The sequence below is a fragment of the Phaethon aethereus genome (assembly GCF_964289735.1).
Source record: "Phaethon aethereus genome assembly, chromosome: Z".
In the NCBI taxonomy this organism is placed as follows: Eukaryota; Metazoa; Chordata; class Aves; order Phaethontiformes; family Phaethontidae; genus Phaethon; species Phaethon aethereus.
In genome coordinates this window covers 37,334,279-37,358,141 of record NC_138577.1, presented here as the reverse complement: position 1 = coordinate 37,358,141, position 23,863 = coordinate 37,334,279, and the positions used below count along the sequence as shown (strand labels likewise).

Sequence of the window (23,863 nt, the reverse complement as noted above, 5' to 3'; positions counted from 1 at the left end):
TGCTCCTTTTATCAGCAAACTTCTGTCCTGCAATTGCAGTCTGAGTGGTGTGAAACAATTTAAGATGTTATACTTCAGAGGAGAACAGCAAATCTTACTAAGTGAAATAAGATGAAGTAAAAATTGCATTAAGTAACTTCTGTTTTTCCTTTTTCCCTCCTTGTAGACAAGTGGATGGTCTAAAACAGAGAATTGCAGGAAAATCTATCCCAACTGAGAAGTTTGCAGTAAGGAAAGCTCGACGCTATGCAAGTTCTCAACCAGTGAAGCTCATATTACCTGCCTTGGTATTTATGCTTCCTTTCTTTTTTCCTTTTCAAATAGGAAAAAAACATGTAATTCATTATACAGAGAAAGAATAATATTATCAGGTAGTATGTGTCTGTATTTTTTAAATTATTTTTTAAAAGAATTATTGCATTCACGCAATGGGACTTCTGTGAAATCTACTAGGGTCTGGATCATGCTACCAACTACTAGCAGTCCAAAACCAGAGACAGATTTTTCATGTGACAGCTCAAAACATACAGAGAATGATTGCTGTTGCCACATGAGGCTGAAAGTTACCTTTCAGCTAGAAACCTGCAGGGGTTTCTAGCATATGTGTTCATGTTCTTTAGTTTGGCAGGATTTCAGTCCTTGGCCTCCAGACTTACTAGGAAGTTAAGGCGTACTTCAACACTTTCTGTTCTTTTGGTGAAAATGAAGAGTGTTGGTTTGGTGGTTTTCTTTGTATTTTGCTTTCTTATATTGAGTCTGAGTAAAATGTGCAGAAGTTAATGATGCTTTACTAATGCCATTCTAATTTCCCACACTTTTAACTTCAGAGGCATTAGTAGTGCACAGTCTGTTTATGTGTGCACAGCAAGGATGCTTTGTATATGCTTTAGCATATGTGTATGCTAAAATTTTTGTACATGGATAATTTAGCAACAACTGAAAATGAAAAACATAATTTGAGAAGGAATTTCTTACATTAAAGCTCACTGATATAGAAAGAGGAGTCAAAAAAAAATCTGTCCATTTAAAAAAGTCATTGTATACTCAATTACATATAAACACCTAAGTAATAAAGTTACACTGGGCTTGTACAGCACAGTGCTATTCATTTGTGAGTACATCTTTGGTCTTGCTGTCAAATCCAGTATCTTTTAAGAATTTCTCCATCATTGGTTACGCAAAAATAAACATAGTGTATGGTGTTACTGCAGTAGGCATAAATTAGACAGGACTACAGAATCAAAACAAATCTAGTGTCATGTAGTTGATACTGTCAATAACACTGTTTCAGACTTTGACAAAACCAGTCTTTTTCTCCCTCTGAAAACCTGCATAGTTACAGCACAAATATAAATGGAAATGTTTCAGCAATGGAAATTGCTGAAATCAGCTTCAGAATGGCACTAGGCTTCATATTTCAGAGGTGTAATTACAATTCAAATACAGTAGAATGAATGATACTCGTTTGTGGTGATTGAGTAAAGGTCTCGGCAAAGTTTTGTATCTGTTTAGCATTAACTCTCATGCTTTTTAAGTGTTACACAGTGGTAATATTTAATGCATTGAAACAAGCTTATTGCTTACTATTGTACTGAAGTATCTGGGAAGCTTTGTGTCAGGATTTGCCTTGATTTTTTTTTTTTTTTTTAAATAAGATTTTGTAGAAATTATATGGGAAGTGTGTGCTGGATGTGTATACTGGAACCACATTTTTATCCAGAAAGTTTTGTCTACTTCCATTGCTGCTCCATATGGAAGGCACCAGCCTGTAGATTATAGCATCTATATAAAAACAAATGCACAAGTCCGTGTTTGGGTGCATGAATATATATGTATACTGTGATCTGTTCAGTTTTGGTTTTAAAGATCTGTGAGGATACATTAGAATTTATTTAAAGGGTGTCAGAACATTCAAAAATTAGAAACCCAGGTTAACTTTGCCCATACACATTCAACGTCATTTTGCCTCCGCTACGTATAGATGCTCTTATGCAACTTTAATTACATGATTATTAAGGCGAATGGGATTGTCTTCGTGAACTTGTGTGTAACTGACAGAATGTCCTGTACTCATTGTGGGTGGTTATTTGAAGTCGTACACATGCTTTTATTCATGGGCTTCTCCACAGTGAGTGTTTTGGCCTTGAAACTTTTCATACTGTTTAAAACAAGTTTTTGTAGGCAGTATTTTTATGTACTCAAACTGTTCCATAACAGCCTTCCAAGGGATAATCTTTAATTAAATATTTATGCAATTCCATGAGTTTGTACTGTTTATTTTTTTTTGCCAGGAAATGATGTATGTCTGGAATGGCTTTGCAATTGTGGGCAAAAGAGCAGACCTCACTGAAAACTTACTGATAACAATTGAAAAAGAAGAAATTGCTCTACAAAATGAAACTAGTAAGTGATCAGTTAAGATGGAATTAATAAGCTGGTAAGAAATGCTGACATTTTGCTTTGTTTCTGTCTACTAATGTTCTGTGGGGTAAGTGTTGACTTGGGCAATGTGCTATTAAGTCTGAGTATAGAAATTTTGTAGACGCATGAAAGTTAGCAGTGATTCTTCAATATGTTCTCTATCTGGCTTGGTTGATGCTGCAGAAGAATACAGAAAACTCAAGAATGTGAGGGTATTAATTACAGAACTTAATAGAATTTTACTGAGACATTCCAGTCTCTGAAAGCGTTCTCGAAGCATAATCTGCTAATTTCTTAAATGTCTGAAAAATACTTTTTCTAAACCAATTTACACCAGACTTTAACTTTACTACAGAGGACACATACTGAGCAGAGTATGACTAAGTATAAAGGAAATAATGAAGTACTATGCATGAGTCTGTTTTTTCTACTTTTTGGCAAAATAAAACATGTTTGCTAGTTGTAAACTAAAACGTATTTTTAAAAAATGAACTTTGACCATGGTTTTAGATCTTGATGTACTTGAAGCATGGATGTTCAACGTAATGTTTAGGGAATCAGTCCATAACTTATTCCTAAAGGAGTTCAAGTTCCATTATTACAACAGGTTTACTGCAGGATTACTTGGCTTTATCAGGTGGCTGCTGTCATCTATCATGTGAACTTTGCAGTTGACCTCTCTTCTGCATTTTTCAAGAATGAATATTATCTTTTTGCACATGAAACTTTTTTAACGGTAATTCACCAAAAATAATTTCTGTTGAACGCAAATTATAATCACACTTAGGAACAATTTAGCTAAAGTTAGATTTGCTACATTATTAAAACATGAATTTTAAAATGTAAAAGTAGATCTAGTTATAATATACATATGAACTGAGGTGATGCATCAGAAGTTACACAAGGACATGCAAGAAGTACGTAATGGTAAAATCTGGATGGTATAATAAGCTAAATAAGTCTTACTGTCTTGCAAGGCCAAGACTGAATTGGGTCCCTTAAATTCTTTTTTATTCTGTTCGCATTTCTGCAGAATCAGTAGTGAGTGACTTCAGTCTCAAGTGTTTTTCCTTTTTTTGTTGTCGTATTAAAACCAAAATGTAGCAATACGCAAGACATCTGCAAATAAAGTCATGTTCACATAAGTTCTGTGAGGAAGGTTCTGACGAAGCTGTGTGGAATCTGGTGGTGTATCATGCAGGGGCTTGTACTATAAACGCTATTCATTTATAACAATTAAGTAAATTTCCTGTCAAATTCCTAAGCAGAGTTGCACAAGGTACCAAAATAAAAGGAACAGAATTAAAATCAGTATGTTTTTCTTACGGAAATACGCAGTTTACAAATAGGATGTAATCTGGAAGCGTATTTGGTTTTTGTGCTTTCCATATCTTTTTCTAGTAATAACTGCAGCCAAATGTAGTTTTGTTCTTGACTTTGCATCTGTGAGCCTGATTTGCTTTTAAGATACGGACTGAGCCAAGATAAAGACTCTGATTACCAGAATTGCTGCTGAATTGAGACCCAAAGAAAGTGATTAAGGCTATTAGCAGAGTGTGGCAAGGATACAATATTATTTTAAGAGACAGCTGTCAGTACTAGATAGATTTAAAGGACTGCTGAGGTGCTGTAAAAAAGTGTGTTAATTATACACAAAGGTCATTTAGGGATTGAGACTTCTTAAGAGAAAGCTGTACTTCATTTGCTTCAAGTGAACAGGCACAGCAAGGAATCTGTCAAGGATTGAAAGTGGGTGTATGTTGTATAGAGCTGAAAATAGAGATGGTAGAAGGAACAGATGAAAGACATTAGAAATTATTTCCCCCCCCCCCCCCGCCAGATTTTTGGAAATCTTGTTTTTCCACAGTTGTTTCATCTCTAAGACATAAAAAAAGGAATTTGTAACTTCAAGAAAAATTAGGTTCTTTTGTGTTTTATAATCCAGATAATGATGTTTCCTCTGGTATAGAAGACTGCAGGAAGATGATTCTGCCACATTTATTGCGAGATTGTCTGTATTAAACTGGCCTGTGTATTTACTGTCATTTACTATCACTGTTTTGGCATAATAGCTTTTCTTCCTCTGGGAGCTACCAGGGAGATACTAGTTGAAGTTAAAGGACTGGCAGGCTTTTACTGACATCAGTGATTGCCCCCAGTAATTTCAATGAATGAGTCCTTTAGGAGACACTCACTTGAATTCCGTACCTTAGCCTAGCAAAACAGGCTAGAGAGAATGCAAAATACTCACTCACTACAGTTCTACCTGTCACTAAAAGCACAGTCTGTCAGTTGTTATCTATCGAGACATTCTGGTTTTAAACACAGACAGAAATAAGCCTGAATGTAGTGGCAAAGCACTTTGCTGGATCGTAAGATGCTTTAGTCTTGCATGTTTCAGAACTGTTTACGTAGGATTTTTTTGGCAGACTATTAACAAAAAATTAACATGACCTTAGAGAGCTTGTAATTAGTTGTAAACAACATGATCTGAAGGGAGGGTGTTTTGCTTCCTGAATTGTTAATGTATGTGCCACCATCTGTCTATCCATATGTGTTTTCTTTCCTTTCTTTTGCTTTCCTGCACCCAGCAAATGCTATAAACCAAGGCAACAAAAAGGACCACACTCGTCAAGGTTACATTTCTGAACAGCTTCACAAAAGCACTTTTATCTGATATTTAGTCCTATTGGACATGAAACTTTCTTGAATTTTCCGAATGTTAATACACTGCTAGTGAAGCTTCTCAATTTTTAGAGATGATGGGAATACTAATAAACATAGTTTCTTGATTTTGTACTGGCAAATAATGCTTCCTGAAAGTTCTGCAGGACAGAGTCCTAGTGTATTCTTGTGCTTTTCGCATTACTGGTGCTACTGGAGGTCTGCCAGTGCTCTGCAACAGGGAAAGCTATTAAGATAATGTAGTGTGAAGGAGGTTTCAGTAGGTTTTTCTTCCTCTTTTACATATTACAAGTACAGAAATATTTAACTGATGCCAGTTTATGCCTGCTTTGTACTGACTTACAGATACAGAAGCCTGGGGAATACTTGGATGTTTCAATTTCTTTTTATTTCTTTTTAGTTTGTATCTTTAAAGAGAAAGATATAGATGTTACGCACACATCTTCTTCAGTAGGCAGTATTTAAAATTGTGCATGAAGGTTATGTATGTTTTGAGGTATAAAATCTGAGAAGCAAGGTCCTGAGTCTGAATATATATTCCCTGCTGAAAATCTGATTTTCCTTTTCATGATGATTTCAGATTGTTTGTGTATCACTCTTACTTTTAGATTGCAATGAATACTATATGGATGATGTGTGCCTGTTGCAGTTACTGAAGGGCCTCTGCCTGAAGCACTTGGGAAGACTCATGCAAGCTGAACTGTGTTTCAGTAAAGTAATTCAAAGGTAAAAATAACATAAACAGACTTTTTACCTTTATATTTTGTAGCTTTGGGTGACATTTCTGATAATCCTGTAGAAGCCATCATGTTAGAATTTTTGAATAATTGAACTTTAACATCCTGTTAAGGAGCTGGAATTAAAATACCTCTGAAAGTAGTTGGAGAACCACAAAACTTTACTAGTATTTTTCAATAGCAATTTATATAGCTTTATATAAATGTAACGTTTTAGATAAAATACATCAGACTGATGGGTAACGCATTTATCTAAACAAATTTGGAATTAGTATTTTTGTATTGCAGAACTGTCAATGTAAGTAGAGAAAATTCACATGGATTCCCTGGTTTTTTTTCTTTTTTTTTCAGGATTTAGTACTTCAGTAGTTAATGCTTCCGTGTGTAGTTGAGAAACTGTTGTTACTTTTTTTCGGTTGAAAACTTGAATTTCCAGTGTTACGGATTTATCAAATATTTCAGGTGTCAGATCCATATCTACTTTAATAATTTCACTTAATAGAACACTGGGTCATGTACTCACTCTAATTTTTAGAGTAATTAGGCTGAAAAAGCAGTTTTTACACATGCAATTTTTCTAATAAATAATTCAGGAAAATTAATATTTAAGGATAATTCGTTATGTATAATTCTATTGCTTGCCATCTCTCCTTGTCTTGCTATTTCTAAGATCCCAAGCGAGTTTACCCAAGCACTTTGCAAGTTACAGGGCAATGGGTTTTGGTTGGTTACAAGTTAAAAGAATGCTGTTTCTGAAAATGTTGTTCCGAATGTAGATGACAACACTCTTCATAAATTGGATGTTTCGCATGGGGAGGAGAGGTGTTCCAGTAAATTAAGTATCTACATTCTGGTCAACTTTACTCTACATTTCTGGGACTTTGCATTACATTAAGATTTTATGCCATAAGCAGTCTTCCCTGCTTTAATGAATGCACTTTCTGTGCATCAAGGCTTGTCTTGGTAGGTGAGGTGCCTCTTTAGAAGTACTGCTCTGAAAACGTTGAGAGCTTTTGCAGTGCTTGTTGTGAATTTCTTCATTATGCAATATTGGTTGATGTTATTCTATCCAGATAAGAATCAAAGAGTTGATTGTAAGAGAGACAGGAAAGGCCTTCTTCACCTTGTTCTGTAGTGGTAAGCTCAGCCTTCGGGAATTCCAGATCCATGAAACGTATGGGAAAGCCTGCAACATGCAAGAACTACCCTTGATGGAGGAGGGTCAGGTTAGGAAAAGTGTGAACAGACTAGACATACATATGTCCAAGGCAACTGAACATATCTATGTACACGGGTCATTGGCATATAACAATGAGTGCCGAGAGAGCTTGCCAATGTCATTGTTAACACTCCATTATCTTTGAAAGGTCATTGCAGTTAGGGAAAGTTCCTGAGGACATGAAGAAAATATCACTCCTATCTTCAAGAAGGGCAAGAAGGAGGATTTGGGGAACAGCAGGCCAGTCAGTTTCTCAACAGTTCCTGGGAAGGTGGAGTAAATAATTCTGGAAACCATTTCCAAACACATGAAGGTGATCAGGAGTAGTCAGTGTGGATTTATGAAGAGGAAATCATACTTAACCATCTTTATAGTCTTCTACGATGAGATGACTGGCTCAGTAGATGAGGGGACAACAGTGCATGTTCTTCATCTTGAGTTTATAGAGGTTTTTGACCTGTCTCTTACAGTATTGTCACAGACAAACTGATGAAGTCTCAACTAGATAAGTGGGTAGTGAGGTAGATTGAAAACTGGCTGAACTGCCAGGTTCAGAAGGCTGTGATCAGCAATATCAAGTCAGCCGGAGGCCAGTCACCAGTAGAATAATGCAGAGTGTGATGCTGGGTGCAATAGTTTTCAAAATCTTCATTAAGGGCCTGGATGGTGGGACAGAATGCGACCTCAGCAAATGTGCAGATGATATGAAGTGGGAGTAGTGGTTGATATGCCAGATGGATGTGCTGTCATTCAGAGCAACCTGGACAGGCTGGAGAGATGGGCTGACAGCAACCGCAGGAAGTTCAATGAAAGGAAGTGCCAGTCCCTACCTCTCCACATGGGAGGAATAAGCCCATGCACCAGCACAGGCTGGGGGCTGACTGGCTGGAGGGCAGTTTGTCAGAAAATGCCCTGGGAATCCTGGGCATCATGGACAACCCCAAGTTGACCATGAGCCATCAATCCGCCTTTGCAGCAAAGGTGGACAACAGTGTCCTGACTTGCATTGGGAAGACTGTCATCAGCAAGTTGAGGATGGTGATCCTTCCTCCGCTCTCGGCACTGGTGAGGCCACATCTGGAGTACTGTGACTCGTCCTGGACTCACTGGTACAAGGGGTACCTGGACATACTGGAGCAGGTCTAACAAAAGGTCACAAAGATGATTAAAGGATTGAAGCATCTGTTATATAAGAAGCAGAGAGAGCTGAGAGTGATCAGGCTGGAGAAGAGAAGACTTGAAGGGTAACCTAAGGGGAGTGTGTTTTTAAAAAAAAAAAAAACCAAAGGGGAAGAAAAAGCGCCAAACTCTTCTCAGAGGTGCCCAGTGACAGAACAAGAAGTAATGGGCACAAACTGAAATATGGGAATTTCCATACTGTTTAAACATGAGGATGATTTTTTTCTTATTGTCAAGTTGGTCAAACACTGGCATAAGTTGCCCAGAGAGACTGGAGTCTCTGTCCCTAGACATTTTTAAAATCCAGGCGGACATAGTCCTGGACAGGTTGTTGCTGTTGACCTTGCTTTGAGCACGGAGTTGGACTAGGTGATCTCCAGAGGTGCCTTCCAGCCGCAGTGATTCTGAGAATTCTTGTATTGAGGAAAAGTTCAATTTTCTTATTTCTCTGCTGATTTGTTCAGGCGAGCTATGGTAAGGGGATCTCAATTTTGTGTGGGGGAAAGAAGTATTTGTATTATACTGCATAACCTAGTGAACGCTGCTTTTATCTCAAGTCATCTTTTTCGATGGATGTGGTTCTTTTAATTTGAAGTCACACATTAGGGTCCCAGTTTTGGAATTGTGTTCATGGTAGCTTGGGTAACATACCACAATACAAGTAAGAAGTAGGAAAGAATAAATTTTTGCTTCTAGAAAGTCATGTTGGCAGTATTTGGTGTCTACTCTTTACAGGTATAATTAAAGTGCACAGAACTAACCCATAAAAAGGTTCTAGAGTGTTTTCTCTGGCCATGTGCTTTTAGAGACAGTGACTGCATTTAAAAGTTAACCGGTCAGTCGAGGGCAGGTTGTAATTAACCACTTCTTTATTTCCTCTGTTTTTCTAGTGAGAAGCAAATAAAATACGATAGTTATTTGGTGCCGTTCACCCTGTACGAGTTGGGTCTTCTGTACAAACAACAGGATGAGAGAGAAAAAGCAGTAAGATACATAGAAACTGCAAAGTGAGTGATTTTTTTTTTTATCAGCCTGTCGATTAAGAATAACTGAGTAACTTCAGCAATGAAGATGTATTTTGTCTTCCTGCCCAGCCCCTGTGCAAAATACAAAGTAATCATAAATCTGTGTTCTTCACTTGGAAAAGTTGTCCTATACCGTTGAATTTTACAGTTTCAAGAAACCTTGTCCTTCAGACACAGTGAAGTAGACAATATCAAACGTGACAACGTATGAAGGGAAAATGTCTCCTTTTAGCTTGGGCTTCAGAGATGCTGAGGCTCCACTGCATGCATGGAATGGAGCTGGAGAGCCAAAAGTAAAGGATCTATACCACCTCTGTCTCAGAGAGCTGCTGGGGGGCTTATATCCACTGCAGTAAAGCTGTTAGTGGGAGTAGGTTTAAAGTCAGTACACTTCTGACCACCTCCCTCTTTCCTTTCACACCCTGTCACAGAAGACCAGTAGAGAGCTAAATTTACTGTAGAGCAACATGTTCACTTCATCTGTAGATTGTGGTATGGGGTAGAATTTGCCCCTTATGTGTACAGAGAAGTATCCGAATCATGCAATAGTGTTGTAGATGTGAGTTAGAAACAATGTTTTGTCTTGTTTGTTTGGATTATATAATGTGATTTTCTTGTCTTTTATTACTCTGGCTGAGTTGTGTTTTGAAGCTGAACATACACTTTTAGTTAACAGCCTTTCTATTCTGTAGTCTTCTAGCTTATCTTTTCACAGCAAGCATCAGTAACAGGGAGGGCTGTCGAAAGGATCAAAATAAGTGAAAAAACTGCTAAGACATGTATTCAGTTTATCAGGACATTTAATTGTTAGTACCAGTATAAGTCTCCACTTAGGTTGTGGAAGTAGCTTGAAATGTCTCGTAACTCATCTGTGTGTCAGACTGTTTCCTGTTGAACGAATGAAGGCTGTTAACTTCAGTACTTCAGTGCATGTATGAAGTAGAAACAATCCAGGCCAAAAAAGTTTTTCTTAAAATAACTTTATTGTTTGCAGAAACAACTACAAAGAATACTCTATGGAGTCCAGGTTGCACTTCAGAATTCATGCAGCGCTTGACAGCTTGAAGGTGTCACCTGCTTCAACACCTTGAATGAGGAGGGATGCTTTTCATGCATACAATGCATACAGTAGCCTACACAATCTTTTTGCAATCTTTTTTTTTTAAACACGGAAAAGAAACAACCTAATGATTGTTTTCTGTCATCTCTGATTTGATGTATGTCATTCCTTTAGACTGTTCTTTTTCTGTATAGTGCGTATACTATATCTACTTGATACTTTAAAGAAGACCTTATATTTTGTTTGATAAAAATAATTTAATATTTCACTTGAATGGGGGATATTTTAAAAAAAATTGATGGTGCAATAAAGTTTAATGCAAACACTTTATTTTTTTATATGAAAACAGATGCTGGTTATGCAGTGGAACTGGTGATAATTTCTGTATGTTTTGAAGGTTTGATTTTCTGCAGTATGCTTGAGACCTTTTTGCCTCTGGAACAAAAATGCAGTATCTGCAGATAACCTTCGCCACAGTTGGCACACCATATTCTGAAATTTGTGTGCCAGAGGAAAAAAAATCATATTTGATTTAATTTCATTTTGGGAACAAAACGAACCTGTCTGGAGTGCAATATTTTTACACTGTCAGATAAAGTTAAGCCAGGGCTACCAGGTATATGTCTTTGCAGGTCTGTGTCACTCAAAATAAGTGGTTACAGGGAATATTTTTCAGTCACAGAAAAGCAGGGCTGCTAGGGACATTAAGAGAACATGTAGTCTGTATTCTTGCCCTAAAACAGATTCAGCAGTCTTGTGTGATTCATGACAGACTTGTTTAATCTGTTTGTTTTGTTTTGGGTTTGGTTTTTTTTTTTCCCCAAAACGTGCACTGAGAGACATTTTGTAACTAACACGTGATGTCTTTCCCAGTGCGAAAAGACTAGGAAATTTTTCCTGATGACTACCCCAAATAATTCTTGGCACAACTGAAACTGATTACTTGCCATCTTCCTTGTCATGGATCTGGAGAAAGGATTGTTCTTTTTTTTTTTTTTTTATTAAGCAGTCTTCTACTATTTGAAGACTAACCGCCTTGTTCATATTTTCTGTTCTTGGATTCCAACCAAAATAAATAAAACTTTGCAGAAGTTATTTTCCTAATAATGGGAATAGCTCATATTAATGGAAGTCGACTGTGCATAAAAAAATGAAGCAATTTTTAAACTTGGAGTTACGAATATCTGCATATTCTAATCACAACTCTCTACTTTCTACCAAATGTGTGGTAAAATTTAGATAGAGTTATAAGTGCATGTGTTTTTCTTTTCACATTAATAGGTGAACAGCAGTATCAAATTGACCTTCCCAAGTCACTATATATGCAGATTCTGCTAGCTGTCTATTCTTAAAAATGAGAATATATACACCAAATAACTATTTTTTCACAAATTACTGCAAAACATTCTCATTTCCATATTTTATTAATGCCAGTATATTTACTTTTGCACAGTAAATTCATAGTGACTATGCTTTTCTATGTGATTCTTTGCCCTTAACTCCCACCCAAGAAAAAACAGAACAAAAGAAATAGGGGAAAAATGTATCTTCAGTAAATGAATAACTGAAAGTTTCTAATTAAACAATCAATGTAATGTAAATGCTGTAGTTATTCTTCTCAGGTGACTGAGAGCACAGCTTTCTTCTATGACTTTATAAATGAGTCATTTAATTGCATATAAATCTGTAATACAGTGGCATACTTAGAGGTGAAGTAAGAGTTTAAAAATACTAGCTTAAATAAACATAATGGGTCTTTCAAAGTGGAAGCCTGATCCAAAGTCTGTTGTCTTCACTGGTTTGGATTTGTGCCTATTGTAAATATGTTACTAAATTCTTATGTAAAATTACATACATGTAGGTTTGAAGCTTAGATACCTGAGACACTGAATCACTGATAAAATGCAGCATGCTTATTTTAAAATATGTTCTACTGACTGTAGCTAAAGTAGAAAAGATCTTTGTCTCTTTGTCAACAGAGATTAGCATATGCTACCAGCTGACTTCTCTAATTACTTGCCCATTATATATACCTGATTATAAGCTCTAGGCAACAAAAAATAAAATTCTTTACATTGTATTTTCAGACAATACTTTTAATACCTCTTTGGGTATTTATGTCTTCAGTTTACGATTATTTTGGTTTAATCTGATTGTTGGATTGTAACAACCACTTCATTTTCTCTTGAAAGGTGATGAAAACAATTCCTGGTAAAACTTCTGTAATTTGTGTTTCAAATAGTAATTGACTCTACAGAAGAGTTAGAACGGGGACTGCAGACTCTCAGGATGGAGCATGAAGTAGTCTCAGATCTCTTGGTTTTGTGGGGAGTGTCTTACTGTTAGTGTTTTATCGGTGATGTCGGATAGAAATCAAAATTAACAAAAAGTAAACAATGAGCTTCCTTAGAAGCTGATTTTTTGAAAGTTTAGTACAAAGTGTCATGTAGCACTACTTTTTTCACAGATGGTGATACTGACTGCAGAGAGAGTAAAAGAGACCTTTTGTTTTCTTCAGTTCAGCCTTCCAAAGTTGATATTAATGCACCGTGAATGTTACATTTTGTATCTTTTACGATCAGCCTTTTTGCACTCATGCAGAGAACAAGCATATCAGCATGAATTTGCAATCCCCTCTGTAGTGTTTTGATGTCCTGAGGTCTCCACCATACGTACTATTTACAGCTTGTCTCCTTTTTTGTGCTGCTGTTGCGAACTTGTTTGTTAGAAAGCCTGTTTGATCAAGATTCTTAGCTTTATTCTTGATTTTCTTCCCAACTTATTAGCAGTGGAAATATAAGTGCATGAGAGTGGCTTAACGTAGGTCTCAGTAGAGCTGTAAAGATGCTTTGTGTTCCAAACTGCAGAAGCAGCACATATCTCCCTGACACAATGCATCATCAATGCTGTATTATTTAGCACATTATGTCTAAGTTAAGTGATTTGTGGCTAAGAGTTCAGATGAAAAGTCTATGGCTTTTTTTTTTTACCTGCTGAATATTGTATTGGGCCTTAAATACAACTCTGATTTAGTCTTACTGCTCTTCATAATCTTCATCTCACTTGTTAGTCCCCTATGGGAATTTTGAATAATGTGCTGAAACTTCGAGAAAAGCTGAGCATTTCCCTATAATGCTATAATTTCTGTTGATAATGGTAAGAATTATATACACAAGCAAAGCTAAGTCCTTAGTTTAAGCAAGCAAGGCTAAACTTACAGTTATGTTATGACAAAAGGTCATTCTGATTTTTCTGATAATAGGTGTATATTTTTGTAAGGTGAGGAATAATAAAGTATCCTCGTTATAAGACAAAGCTTCTCTTCCATTAAGAGTTGTCTACTTAGAAAATACTACAAAAAACTTCTTGTCTGTGCATATCATTCAGATGTTTAGTTTGTTGGTGAAAGATAGTTGTAGTACAGTTTTTAAGTCCTAGCTCACTACTTCTTAACAAAAAATTGAAAGAAAATACATGTTAAAAGAAGGCTGATTAAAGATTGTTTTCTACCTGTTCTAATACACATGGGTAGCAGCTGTATTTAGCACCTTACAACCAGAAAAATGTACAATAATCAGATCCTGTTACGCTTCTAAAACACCTTGCCAACTAACGTATAAAAGAAGTAATTTCTTGTAACAAATCCAACTTAAGACTTTGCAATTACTTTGTTACTAATCTTAATGTTTAATGTCCTTTTGTTTCTGTATATGCTTATACTGCAGAGTTAAACAAAGTGTTTATATTTGCACTAATGGTGTGGTTTATTTGCCTCTAAACTATTGAGGTTTGCACATATTCATATCTGGTACTTGAGTAAAACCAGGGTCAGGATAATGGAGGATGAGGGATGAAGAAGTACGTGCTGGTTTTAAGAGCATGTAGAAATGTTCATTGTGATGCATTGGAATGGATTCTAACCTCAGAGGAATAAAACACATTTTATGCTTGTGCTACCGAATGCTGGATTTGGCATTGTATTCTAGTTGTGCATGAAGAACCTTCAGCTGAGATTTATCGAAACAATATCAACAAAAAAGGCCTGATCTCAAGTGTAAACACACTATCTTGAGGATATAGCTCTTTCATACAACCTACCTTGGCTGAGGGGTTGTACAAAGCTGTTAAGGTCTAGGATAGAATAAAGCATCTTTTGAAATGTAGATAGCAAATGTAATATAAGCTACTTTCATCTTTATTTCTCACTAGAGATTGAATAATACCTTTAAATGGTATAAAACAGAGGACTGATTAATAATTAGCTCATTCTGTTTTCAGTTATGTCATTAAATTCAGTGAGACCTAGACATAATATACTCCTAGGATTCTTTTAAAATGCCAATATTAAAAACAGCGAGAAAATGATCTTTTTACTTGTGTGCAGGGCTTGGTTTTAGTAATATTTAGAAAAGTAAATGTTCAAAGTTATTTTTTAATGTAGCATGGTTAAATGTTTCCATAATTGAATGTAATTTTACCTGATGCTTCTCGGCAAATAGGTCAACTTAATTACCATGGTTTGAATGATAAGAGTGGTGATCATGGTTATCATAAGAACAGAAATATTAGATAACGTAGCTCACAGAAAAGCAAAGAATGGAGATGTTCCTGTATACTTGATGCTGTCTGTAAGACACTACTGTACTCTCAATTATTAGACATACCATAGTCCAGAATAAAACCTTTGTAGCTAGATTAAACTGCTTGTACTATGTTGAATAAAGGATGTACATTGAATAGAAGAAGGAAGAGAAGATGCACTGAAGAAAGAGGTAAGCACACAAATAGGAAGTACATCTGCATTCATGCAGGCATTTGGCAGAAGTTATGTTGCATTTGTAAGTCTAAGCTGTAGTCATCTGATCAGCCTTCTTCCAGGCAAGGGAAGGATATCACTGGTGCTGGGACCTTAGCTTAGTTTAGTTGTCTTTGGGGTTTTGTGTTGTTTTTGTTTGTTTGTTTGTTTTAATCTGGTCTTGTCATTTACTTGTTTTTGATTAAATCCTGTTGGACAGCTTCATAAAGAAATTTAAGCATTGTGACTCTGAACTTTAAAGTTTGTACAAGACTTGCCTCTGGAAAAAAATCAGAGCCTGTGGTTAGCGTAGCAAATTCAATGTTTAATGAATGCAAAATAAAATATTCTCCTTGTAGAAGTGTAAGCATGCCGTTCCTCTTCCAGGGGAAGCACATGTTAGCTAGTAATCGCAGCTAGGAATGCCTTCCTAGATTTAGTCACTCATTTAAAGAGATAACTTCCTCAAATGCTTTAGCAGTAGATGTCTGTTGTCTGTGCCATGCTTTTGTGCCATAAAAGTTATAGTTAGAGCATCCATGCTGAGTGGGCCAGATTCAATCCCTGCCTCATCTGAAGCCATAGGATGAAGAACATTCAGTGTTGATGACGTGCCACTGTGTGGGAAAACTGTTAAGTTTTTACTGAAATCCCACTTGAGAGGTTAATATCTTTACATACTTGAGCATGTAAATGTGGATCTCAAATTATTTGTAATCTTGAAATCTAAAATTTATTGTAAAATGAGTGTAAGACTGTATTAGGATAACATTTTTTTTTTGAGATGCTTAAATGACCTGCTCTTACTTCAGTATCTAAAATCAGGGTGAACGGATATGTAAAATTAGGTTAATGCTACTTATATAGCTTATGTTAGGCTTAACTTGTTTCAGAGCATTAAGAGATCTTCAGAATTAAATATGATGTAGGAAAGAGGGCAGTATTAATTCAAGTATGGTTTTATTTTTAATACAGTTTTACTCAAGGGAGTAGAGCTTATGTCCAGGCAAAACACAATGTCTAAATATGCTGAGGTACAGGTATAAAACTTCCACCCAACCCACCTTGATCTGTACTGTGTGCATTGATGAACCTACTTAAACAATATCCTACAAAGGAATCTATCTGTAGTTTAAAATTTTATATGATTTAGAATGTGCATGCTTAAGCTTTACTTTGACAAGATGCTTGCCTTAAATTTCCAGACTCTACCGTCACATTATTAGAATCACTTCAAATCTATTTGCATTAGTTTTTATATAGGAACATTCAAAACTTCCCATCATTGCTGACAATGAGAAAATGTTAGTTATTTTTTTCATCTACTGTTAATTGGTTTATACACTTGGATAGAAGATGAGTTGAAAGAACAGTTTGCACTTGTTTTTTGTGTAATACAAATGAAGTTCAAGATCAATTTCCTTTCACAACACAAATGGAAAGTGCTCTTCCTGTATTTTACATGAATTTTACAAGACTGTCCATATTCTGTGGAAGCAATTTATTTACCTTATTCCAGTCAATAATGGCAATAATACAGTAGTCATTGTGTGTGTTGCATAATGAATCTTTGAAGTGGTAGCTGCTTTGAATCACATTCCTATGAGCTGAAAGGAAAGGAAGACGGCTGAAAGTAGAATGTGTTTTGGGGAGTTCAGGGTGTCTGTAGATGAACAGGTAAGCAGGATGCTACTTAAAATGCGGTATACTCTTGAGGCCAAAGACAATCCGTATGTTTTAGCATCTAGTGAATATGAAACAACTTACGGAATATGCTGTCACTGTTTTTCTTCAAACTAAGATTTTTAGTAACTTAAGGTTTGTTCATTTTCTTCTGCTTGCCTGAAAATTGGAATCGGCAGCCAGAATATTGTGTGTTGAGTAATAAAAGAGGTTGACTTGTTCAATAAGCAGAACTGTTAAGGAAATCTGAAGAAGAGACAAACTGAAGCTTCACATTGTTGGTTACATGCTGTAAGTGAAAAGTTACTGCATTGGTATCTCTGGGACTTCTGAGGCCATGCAATCCAATTAGAATCGAATTACTTATTTTCTTGTCTAAACAGTTCCAGTGGATAGTCTTCAGTGCCACTTGGTAAATTGGAGCTTATATTAAGAAGGGTCCATTTCCTATGTTTTTCAGTTAACTTCTCTTAAAACACTTGTGGTTTTTATTTGATATGCTACTCAAATAGTATGTTGCAGTAGAGATACCAGGTGGGTTTGGGTTCACTGCAAAGCTGAATTTAAATTTTACTGACTGACATTGGCAGGACAAAAATGGGAAGTTAACTCCTGCTTTCTTATACAAGCAAGTTTCCTTAACTTCAGGAATCTTAGCTGTGCACCTGAATCAGATTAGGTCTACCAGTCTGAATACCCTCCAGTCGTCCGGGTGGACTTCGAAAACTGCTATATGCTCAGTGATTCTGGTGTGTGAAAGCCAGTTGGAAGAGAAGTTTGTCAGCAGCCGTTTCCCTTCTGGGTAGTTCTGAAGCTGAAAAGGGAAAATGGAGCCATCACTTTGCTTTTATTTTTCTTCCTTGGATTTTTCATTACCTGCCTAGGAGAGCTGGGTTGGAATCCTATTCTTGCTTGCCTGCCTGCCTGAAATTGGTAGCAGAGCCTTCAGAGAAAAAGCTTTTGTCTGTCACTGGTACCTGTGCTCTCTGCTTCCCTGGAATGACACAGATCCGAGATAAGTGCTTGTCTTTGCTATCTGTAGCAGTTCCCCCCCTCTTCAGATGGGAAAGAGGACAGCCATTAGGGAAGGGTCCGAGGAGGAGCTGCAGGAGAAATTTGTGCGTGATGGTTAAGAGTGGGGTGGAAGTAGGGATATACTGGATAGGGATTTCCGTAGCACCCGCACCATTGATGTCACATTAGGCTGTGGGACCAAACGTGAAAGGATAAAGCAAATGTGATTGTGGTAGAAAAGCATCAAGTAAGAAAACCTGTAGTGCGGAGTAATCACTTGCTGGCTAAAAGGAGGCAATATGATCCAGAGGTAATGCAGAACAAAACAGGTTTTTCTGCTTAAGACCTTCCGTCCGGCCAAACTAGGGAGAACGATCTTTGCTCCTGAGGGTGCTATAGAGAGTAAATTTGGCTCTTACAGGGACTATATTCAAAGAAACAATATACACATTTCAAACTGAAGCTGGTACAAAGCAGTTATTTTGAAGTCCTTAAATCCTTCAACCCCTGAAATCCAGACAGCTGCTGATTTCATGTAGTTGGTGTTCCCTGTTGACCATTGCAGAGAAAGGGTGTTTTGAGTTCCCGTCTGAGGGCTTTCTCTCTGTCACCAGTACAGCCTGAGCAGGATTCTGTGCCTGTGTGAAAACCTTGCAGAACTGTGACTGATGGACATTTCTTAGGGTGAGATGTCTATACTAAGTTGTGGAAAAAACACAAAAGTTTTGTAATGCCAATTCTTAAACATTTTAATGGTTTTGCTTTTTTCCGAAGTTAAATTGAGAAAGTTTGTTTTTATCTTTATGAATTGCTGAGTGACTTGGTGACACTTTATTTAAAATTAGTTGTGTTCATTCTGGGTTAGAACTAGACCATTACCTACTAACAGATGTGAAGTAGGGTTCGTATATCCATCTGAACTTTGGGCATCTATTGTAGGTTACCTCAGAGGACCTCCAAAGAGAAAAGTTTAGCACACGTGTCTCAAATGAGGATCAATACTGATCTGATTTAATAGCCAAATTAGATTAAATTCAACTAGATATCACGAAAAGTTTCTTTACTGAGAGAGTGGCCAAACATTGGAACAGGCTGCCCAGGGAGGTGGTGGAGTCACAATCACTGGAAGTGTTCAAAAAACGTGTGGATGTGGCACATCAGGATATGGTTTAGTGGGCATGGTGGTGTTGGGTTGGTGGTTGGACTTGATGATCTTAAAGGTCTTTTCCAATCTTGATACTGCGATTCTGTGAAATTAAATCAACTAATATGAAAATATTTGGTCTTAAATTGTTACTTGTGTTGTCTTCAGTGTAAAAGTAGAGGTGGGGGGTGAGGGCATCTGTCCACCCCCTTTTAAGATGCTTCAGCTTCACTGGCATTAACTGTAGTAAGGATCCTAGTATAAAGGATTTGGTGGCAGCTACAGGTGTTCTTAACAGTCTGAAACACTGCGTCAGCCAAGTCTAGCTGTGTTACAGACACCAGCTGTAGCCAGGGCCAGTGCACGATTTTCCTAGAATAAGCGGCTTTCCCAAGAGCACGGTTCTTAAAGCAGGGTTTATACAGACTTCATAGCAACTGTCTTCTCTCCACTATAGCAAGAGTTTAATACCTGCATACATTTTGAGGGGATACAAAAAATCATTTAGTGAATTAATAGCAGCAACAACTTGAATAGAGGATATAGAGGATAGAGCCTATCGATACTAGAGTACATCTTTTTTTTTTCAGAAAGCCAATAAAATAGTCTTTTTCCTATTTTTGAACAGCTGTTTTAGTTAATGTTCTCTCAGTGGTCCTATAAGCTCTTGCTGTTGAATTTTCTATGAAATCTGTAGTGTTTGGGGACCTTTACACTTAATTTTGACGCTGTTCTCCTGTGGATTGTGGGGGTTTTTTGACACAGAAGCTAATACAAATACAGCAGTTGTATTTTTCACTCTATGAAATAGAGTGAAATATTTGGAGGTTATTGTCTGGCACTTTGAGGGGGATGGTTTATCGATACAATCCAACCAAAGAGACTGTCTATTTTACAGGCTAAGAAGGAGTTTTAATCCCTTGTTGTTTCTTGACTTGGGTAGGTAGTCAAAGTTTTGGGAGACCAGGATGCCTTCCATACGTCACTGAGAAAGAGCTCAAACTCTTCATAAAGGTGTTTATATTTTGCCGGTTGACTTCAGGAGAGCTGCTTATGCCAACACGCTTACGGTGACCTGGATGATTTTCAGACTAGGTTCTTTGATTTTAAACAGTCAGTGAAACATTGTGGGGGAGGCCAACATCCCTAAGCACTTCTGACAGTAAAGTCATACAAATATAATATGGTTATATTACATGTCCAACTACTACTTAAAGCCAACTTAATGATTCAGTGTTCAAATTCCCCAAATACCTTATGCTGCTCTGCCAAGGCAGCACGTAGCAGGGATGCCACGGTGGGACTTGCTTAGTTGCTGTAGATGGGAAATAAGGAGTAGAGAGGAAGGCAGGCCACAAATGTTTATTTCTACTTTGCCTGATAAATCTATGTTTGACCAGCATGTGTGTGCTGGGGGAGTTGGGAGTTGGGGGTATACCTTTCCAAGTCTATCTGTTCATTAAGTAATTTGTTCTTTGCAGAGGGTGATACGGTTATGGTGGGTGGAAAGATAGCATCTGCATTACCTGTTTCACTTGTACCTTTGAAAAAAACCCTAAACCAAACCAAAAAACAACAGTGGTAGATTTGCACGAGGGACCCTAGAATGAGCAGGGATATTACACAATTTCAGGAAATAACTGGGAAAACTCCATTTTTTGTTGCTGTTCATTTAATGAAAGCTCATATATTGGAATAATTTAACTTAATTTCAACTTTTGAAATACACTTCCCAGTCCAGTAGATTGTTAGCTACATAGTAAAGTACATACTTCTTTCAAGGAAGAGAGCCTTTTGGTTTAATTTAATGGATCAATTTGTGTAACAGCATTCACTATAAAAATGAGATGTAGTAGTGCAATGGCCATGTGAAAGTCTTGTGTTGCAAGATCTTTTCAAACAAAACCATAAAGAAAACACTGATAAGGAGCAGAGTAAAAAATGTTAATGTAAGTAATCCAGGAGGAAGCAGTTAATGACCTGCTAAGCCACCTGGACACCCACAAGTCTATGGGGCCTGATGGGATCCACCCGAGAGTACTGAGAGAGCTGGCGGAGGAGCTTGCCGAGCCACTCTCCATCATTTACCAGCAGTCCTGGTTAACAGGGGAGGGCCCAGATGACTGGAGGCTTGCCAATGTGACGCACATCTGCAAGAAGGGCTGGAAGGAGGATCCCGGGAACTACAGGCCTGTCAGCCTGACCTCTGTACAGGGGAAGATGATGGAGGTGGTGGACAGTGTCTCCCACAGCATTCTCCTGGAGAAACTGGCGGCTCGTGGCTTAGACAGGTTTACTCTTCGCTGGGTAAAGAACTGGCTGGATGGCCGAGCCCAGAGAGTTGTGTTGAAGGGCGTTAAATCCGGCTGGTGGCCGGTCACAAGCGGTGTTCCCCAGGGCTCGGTTCTGGGGCCGGTCTTGTTCAATATCTTTATCGATGATCTGGATGAGGGGATTGAGTGCTCCCTCAGTAAATTTGCAGATGACACCAAGTTGGGTGGGAGTGTTGATCTGCTGGAGGGTAGGAGGGCGCTGCAGAGGGATCTGGACAGGCTGGATCGATGGGCAGAGGTCAACTGTATGAGGTTTAATAAGGCCAAGTGCAGGGTCCTGCACCTCAGTCACAACAACCCCATGCAACTCTTCAGGCTTGGGGAGGAGTGGCTGGAGAGCAGCCCGGCGGAAAGGGACCTGGGGGTGCTGGTTGGCAGCCGGCTGAATATGAACCAGCAGTGTGCCCAGGTGGCCAAGAAGGCCAACAGCATCCTGGCTTGTATCAGAAATAGTGTGGCCAGCAGGAGTAGGGAAGTGATCGTGCCCCTGTACTCGGCACTGGTGAGGCCGCACCTCGAATCCTGTGTTCAGTTTTGGGCCCCTCACTGCAAGAAGGATGCTGAGGTGCTGGAGTGTGTCCAGAGAAGGGCAACGAAGCTGGTGAGGGGTCTGGAGCACAAGTCTGATGAGTGGCTGAGGGAACTGAGGTTGTTCAGTCTGGAGAAGAGGAGGCTGAGAGGAGACCTTATCGCTCTCTACAACTGCCTGAAAGAAGTTTGTGGCGACGAGGGTGTTGGTCTCTTCTCCCAAGTAACTAGTGATAGGACAAGAGGAAATGGCCTCAAGTTGTGCCAGGGGAGGTTTAGATTGGATATTAGGAAAAACTTCTTCACTGAGAGGGTGGTCAGGCATTGGAACAGGCTGCCCAGGGAGGTGGTAGAGTCACCATCTCTGGAAGTGTCCAAAAAACATATGGACATGGTGCTTCAGGACATGGTTTAGGGGACACAGTGGCGTTAGGTTAATGGTTGGACTTGATGTTCTTGAAGGTTCTTTCCAACCGTAGTGATTCTGTAATTGCCACTTGATAACGTGATAACTTGATAACATGAAAAATCATATTCTTATTAAATTTTTTTATATGCAATTCTTTGAGTGTTTGGAGCATAATCCCTGCCCCATCCTGAGAAGTATTTTAAAATGCAGTGAATTTGTAAAAGAAGTATCCCTGAAGAGTGCCAAAATGTTGACTAGTAATCCTGGCAAGAGGAAATCTAGATGTGTTGGATTAACGTACTGCCTTGTGAATTTTAAGGTTTTTGTGAAAAGCATGTTGTATGCAAATTCATCTCATCCTGTTCTAAGTTTAAATTGTAGCTCGTGGTATTTTCGTAAGAAGTGTAGGTCTTTCATCTGAAATTTCTTAAGTTACAAGATTGTTTTTGTACCATGGATCTGACAGCTCTACCAATAGGTGAAAATTTTTAGCATTGATTAAATCCGTTGGTCTTTCATGAGCTATCTGTTTACATGCACAGTTTTTAACTCTCAGACTTCTCAACTTTCAGTCACAAGATCTGAATAAGTATATTACATTAACAGAGGATTATTTCTGGGGGGAGACAGTAGGACCTTCAAGCACACTCTTAAGCCTGGAGTTGAATTTCATTTAGAATAGAAAAACATTGTTTTGACCCATTTAAAGCATGCAGTTAAATCATAACACCGAAATAAAAGACTGGGGGCAGATTTTTAGCTGGCATGTGTTGCTGTGGCACCACCGAAGGAGCTGCTGATTGCTGTTAAAAGGTGAGTGGGGTTGGACTGTTCTATTTCTCGTCCAGTACTCTTTTCTGCCCGAGAGAGTCTGCCACATCCTATCTGTGCTGAACCAGAAGCAATGCTGAGAGACGGGCAGAAGACCTGATTGAAGACCTGATCTAACACCTGAAGCATGAAGCATGTTCTTCGATAAGCTGAGCATGTTCCCAATATCCTATTCTGTCATTTTGTTCCCCCAGCACACGCACATTCTGCATTTGATAACTTGCCTACTGGGCAATATAAGTTACATTATATTGTCATAAACATGCAGTTAAGGCGTCTTAGATGAATGGTGTAATTAAGTAGTGTTTTAGCTAGGGACAGGTCAACTAACACATCTTTCTGTGCTTACATGTAGAAGTATGTTCAATGAGTTTTCACAAATACAAAAAAGAAAAAAAAATAGATGATGTTCCGATACACTTTTGAGAGAGAAGTTAATAGGATTAGTATTAGCCTTTGTTAATACCTTTCACGGCTGCAATACAGCTAGGTTAGGTAAAAGTTGTAACGGGCTGACTGCAAAAGTGCAAGGACTCAGCTGGTGTCCACATGATGATTCTGAGAGTCATGAAGGGGCTGTGATGATTTCTGTTATAGAGCCTGGAATGAGGCTGTCTTCTCAGAAGAAGTTCAGAAGGCCTTCGGAGACGATTCCAGTTAAGAAATACAAAGCCACAGCCACCCTGAAATACCAGTTTCTGGATGTTGGAGAATAATCAGGAAAACTTTTTATGGTACAAAACCAGCTGACAATCAAACAGAAACTGATTATCTGAGCTCACGTTTGTTTATACTTCGGA

At 38.0% G+C, this 23,863-nt stretch overlaps 1 protein-coding gene across 1 annotated transcript in view; it reads left to right on the top strand.

The window, feature by feature from the left end:
• Nucleotides 1-10,357, top strand: part of TTC39B (tetratricopeptide repeat domain 39B) — a gene marked incomplete at both ends in the record, with an annotated part of 71,635 nt that extends 61,278 nt beyond the window's left edge. The window contains 5 exons of the mRNA XM_082013404.1: nt 167-287; nt 2,292-2,403; nt 5,715-5,832; nt 9,132-9,248; nt 10,261-10,357. Coding sequence (XP_081869530.1) covers nt 167-287; nt 2,292-2,403; nt 5,715-5,832; nt 9,132-9,248; nt 10,261-10,357 — 565 coding nt within the window. The remainder of the gene's footprint in view (nt 1-166; nt 288-2,291; nt 2,404-5,714; nt 5,833-9,131; nt 9,249-10,260) is intronic.
• Nucleotides 10,358-23,863: the final 13,506 nt, after the last annotated feature.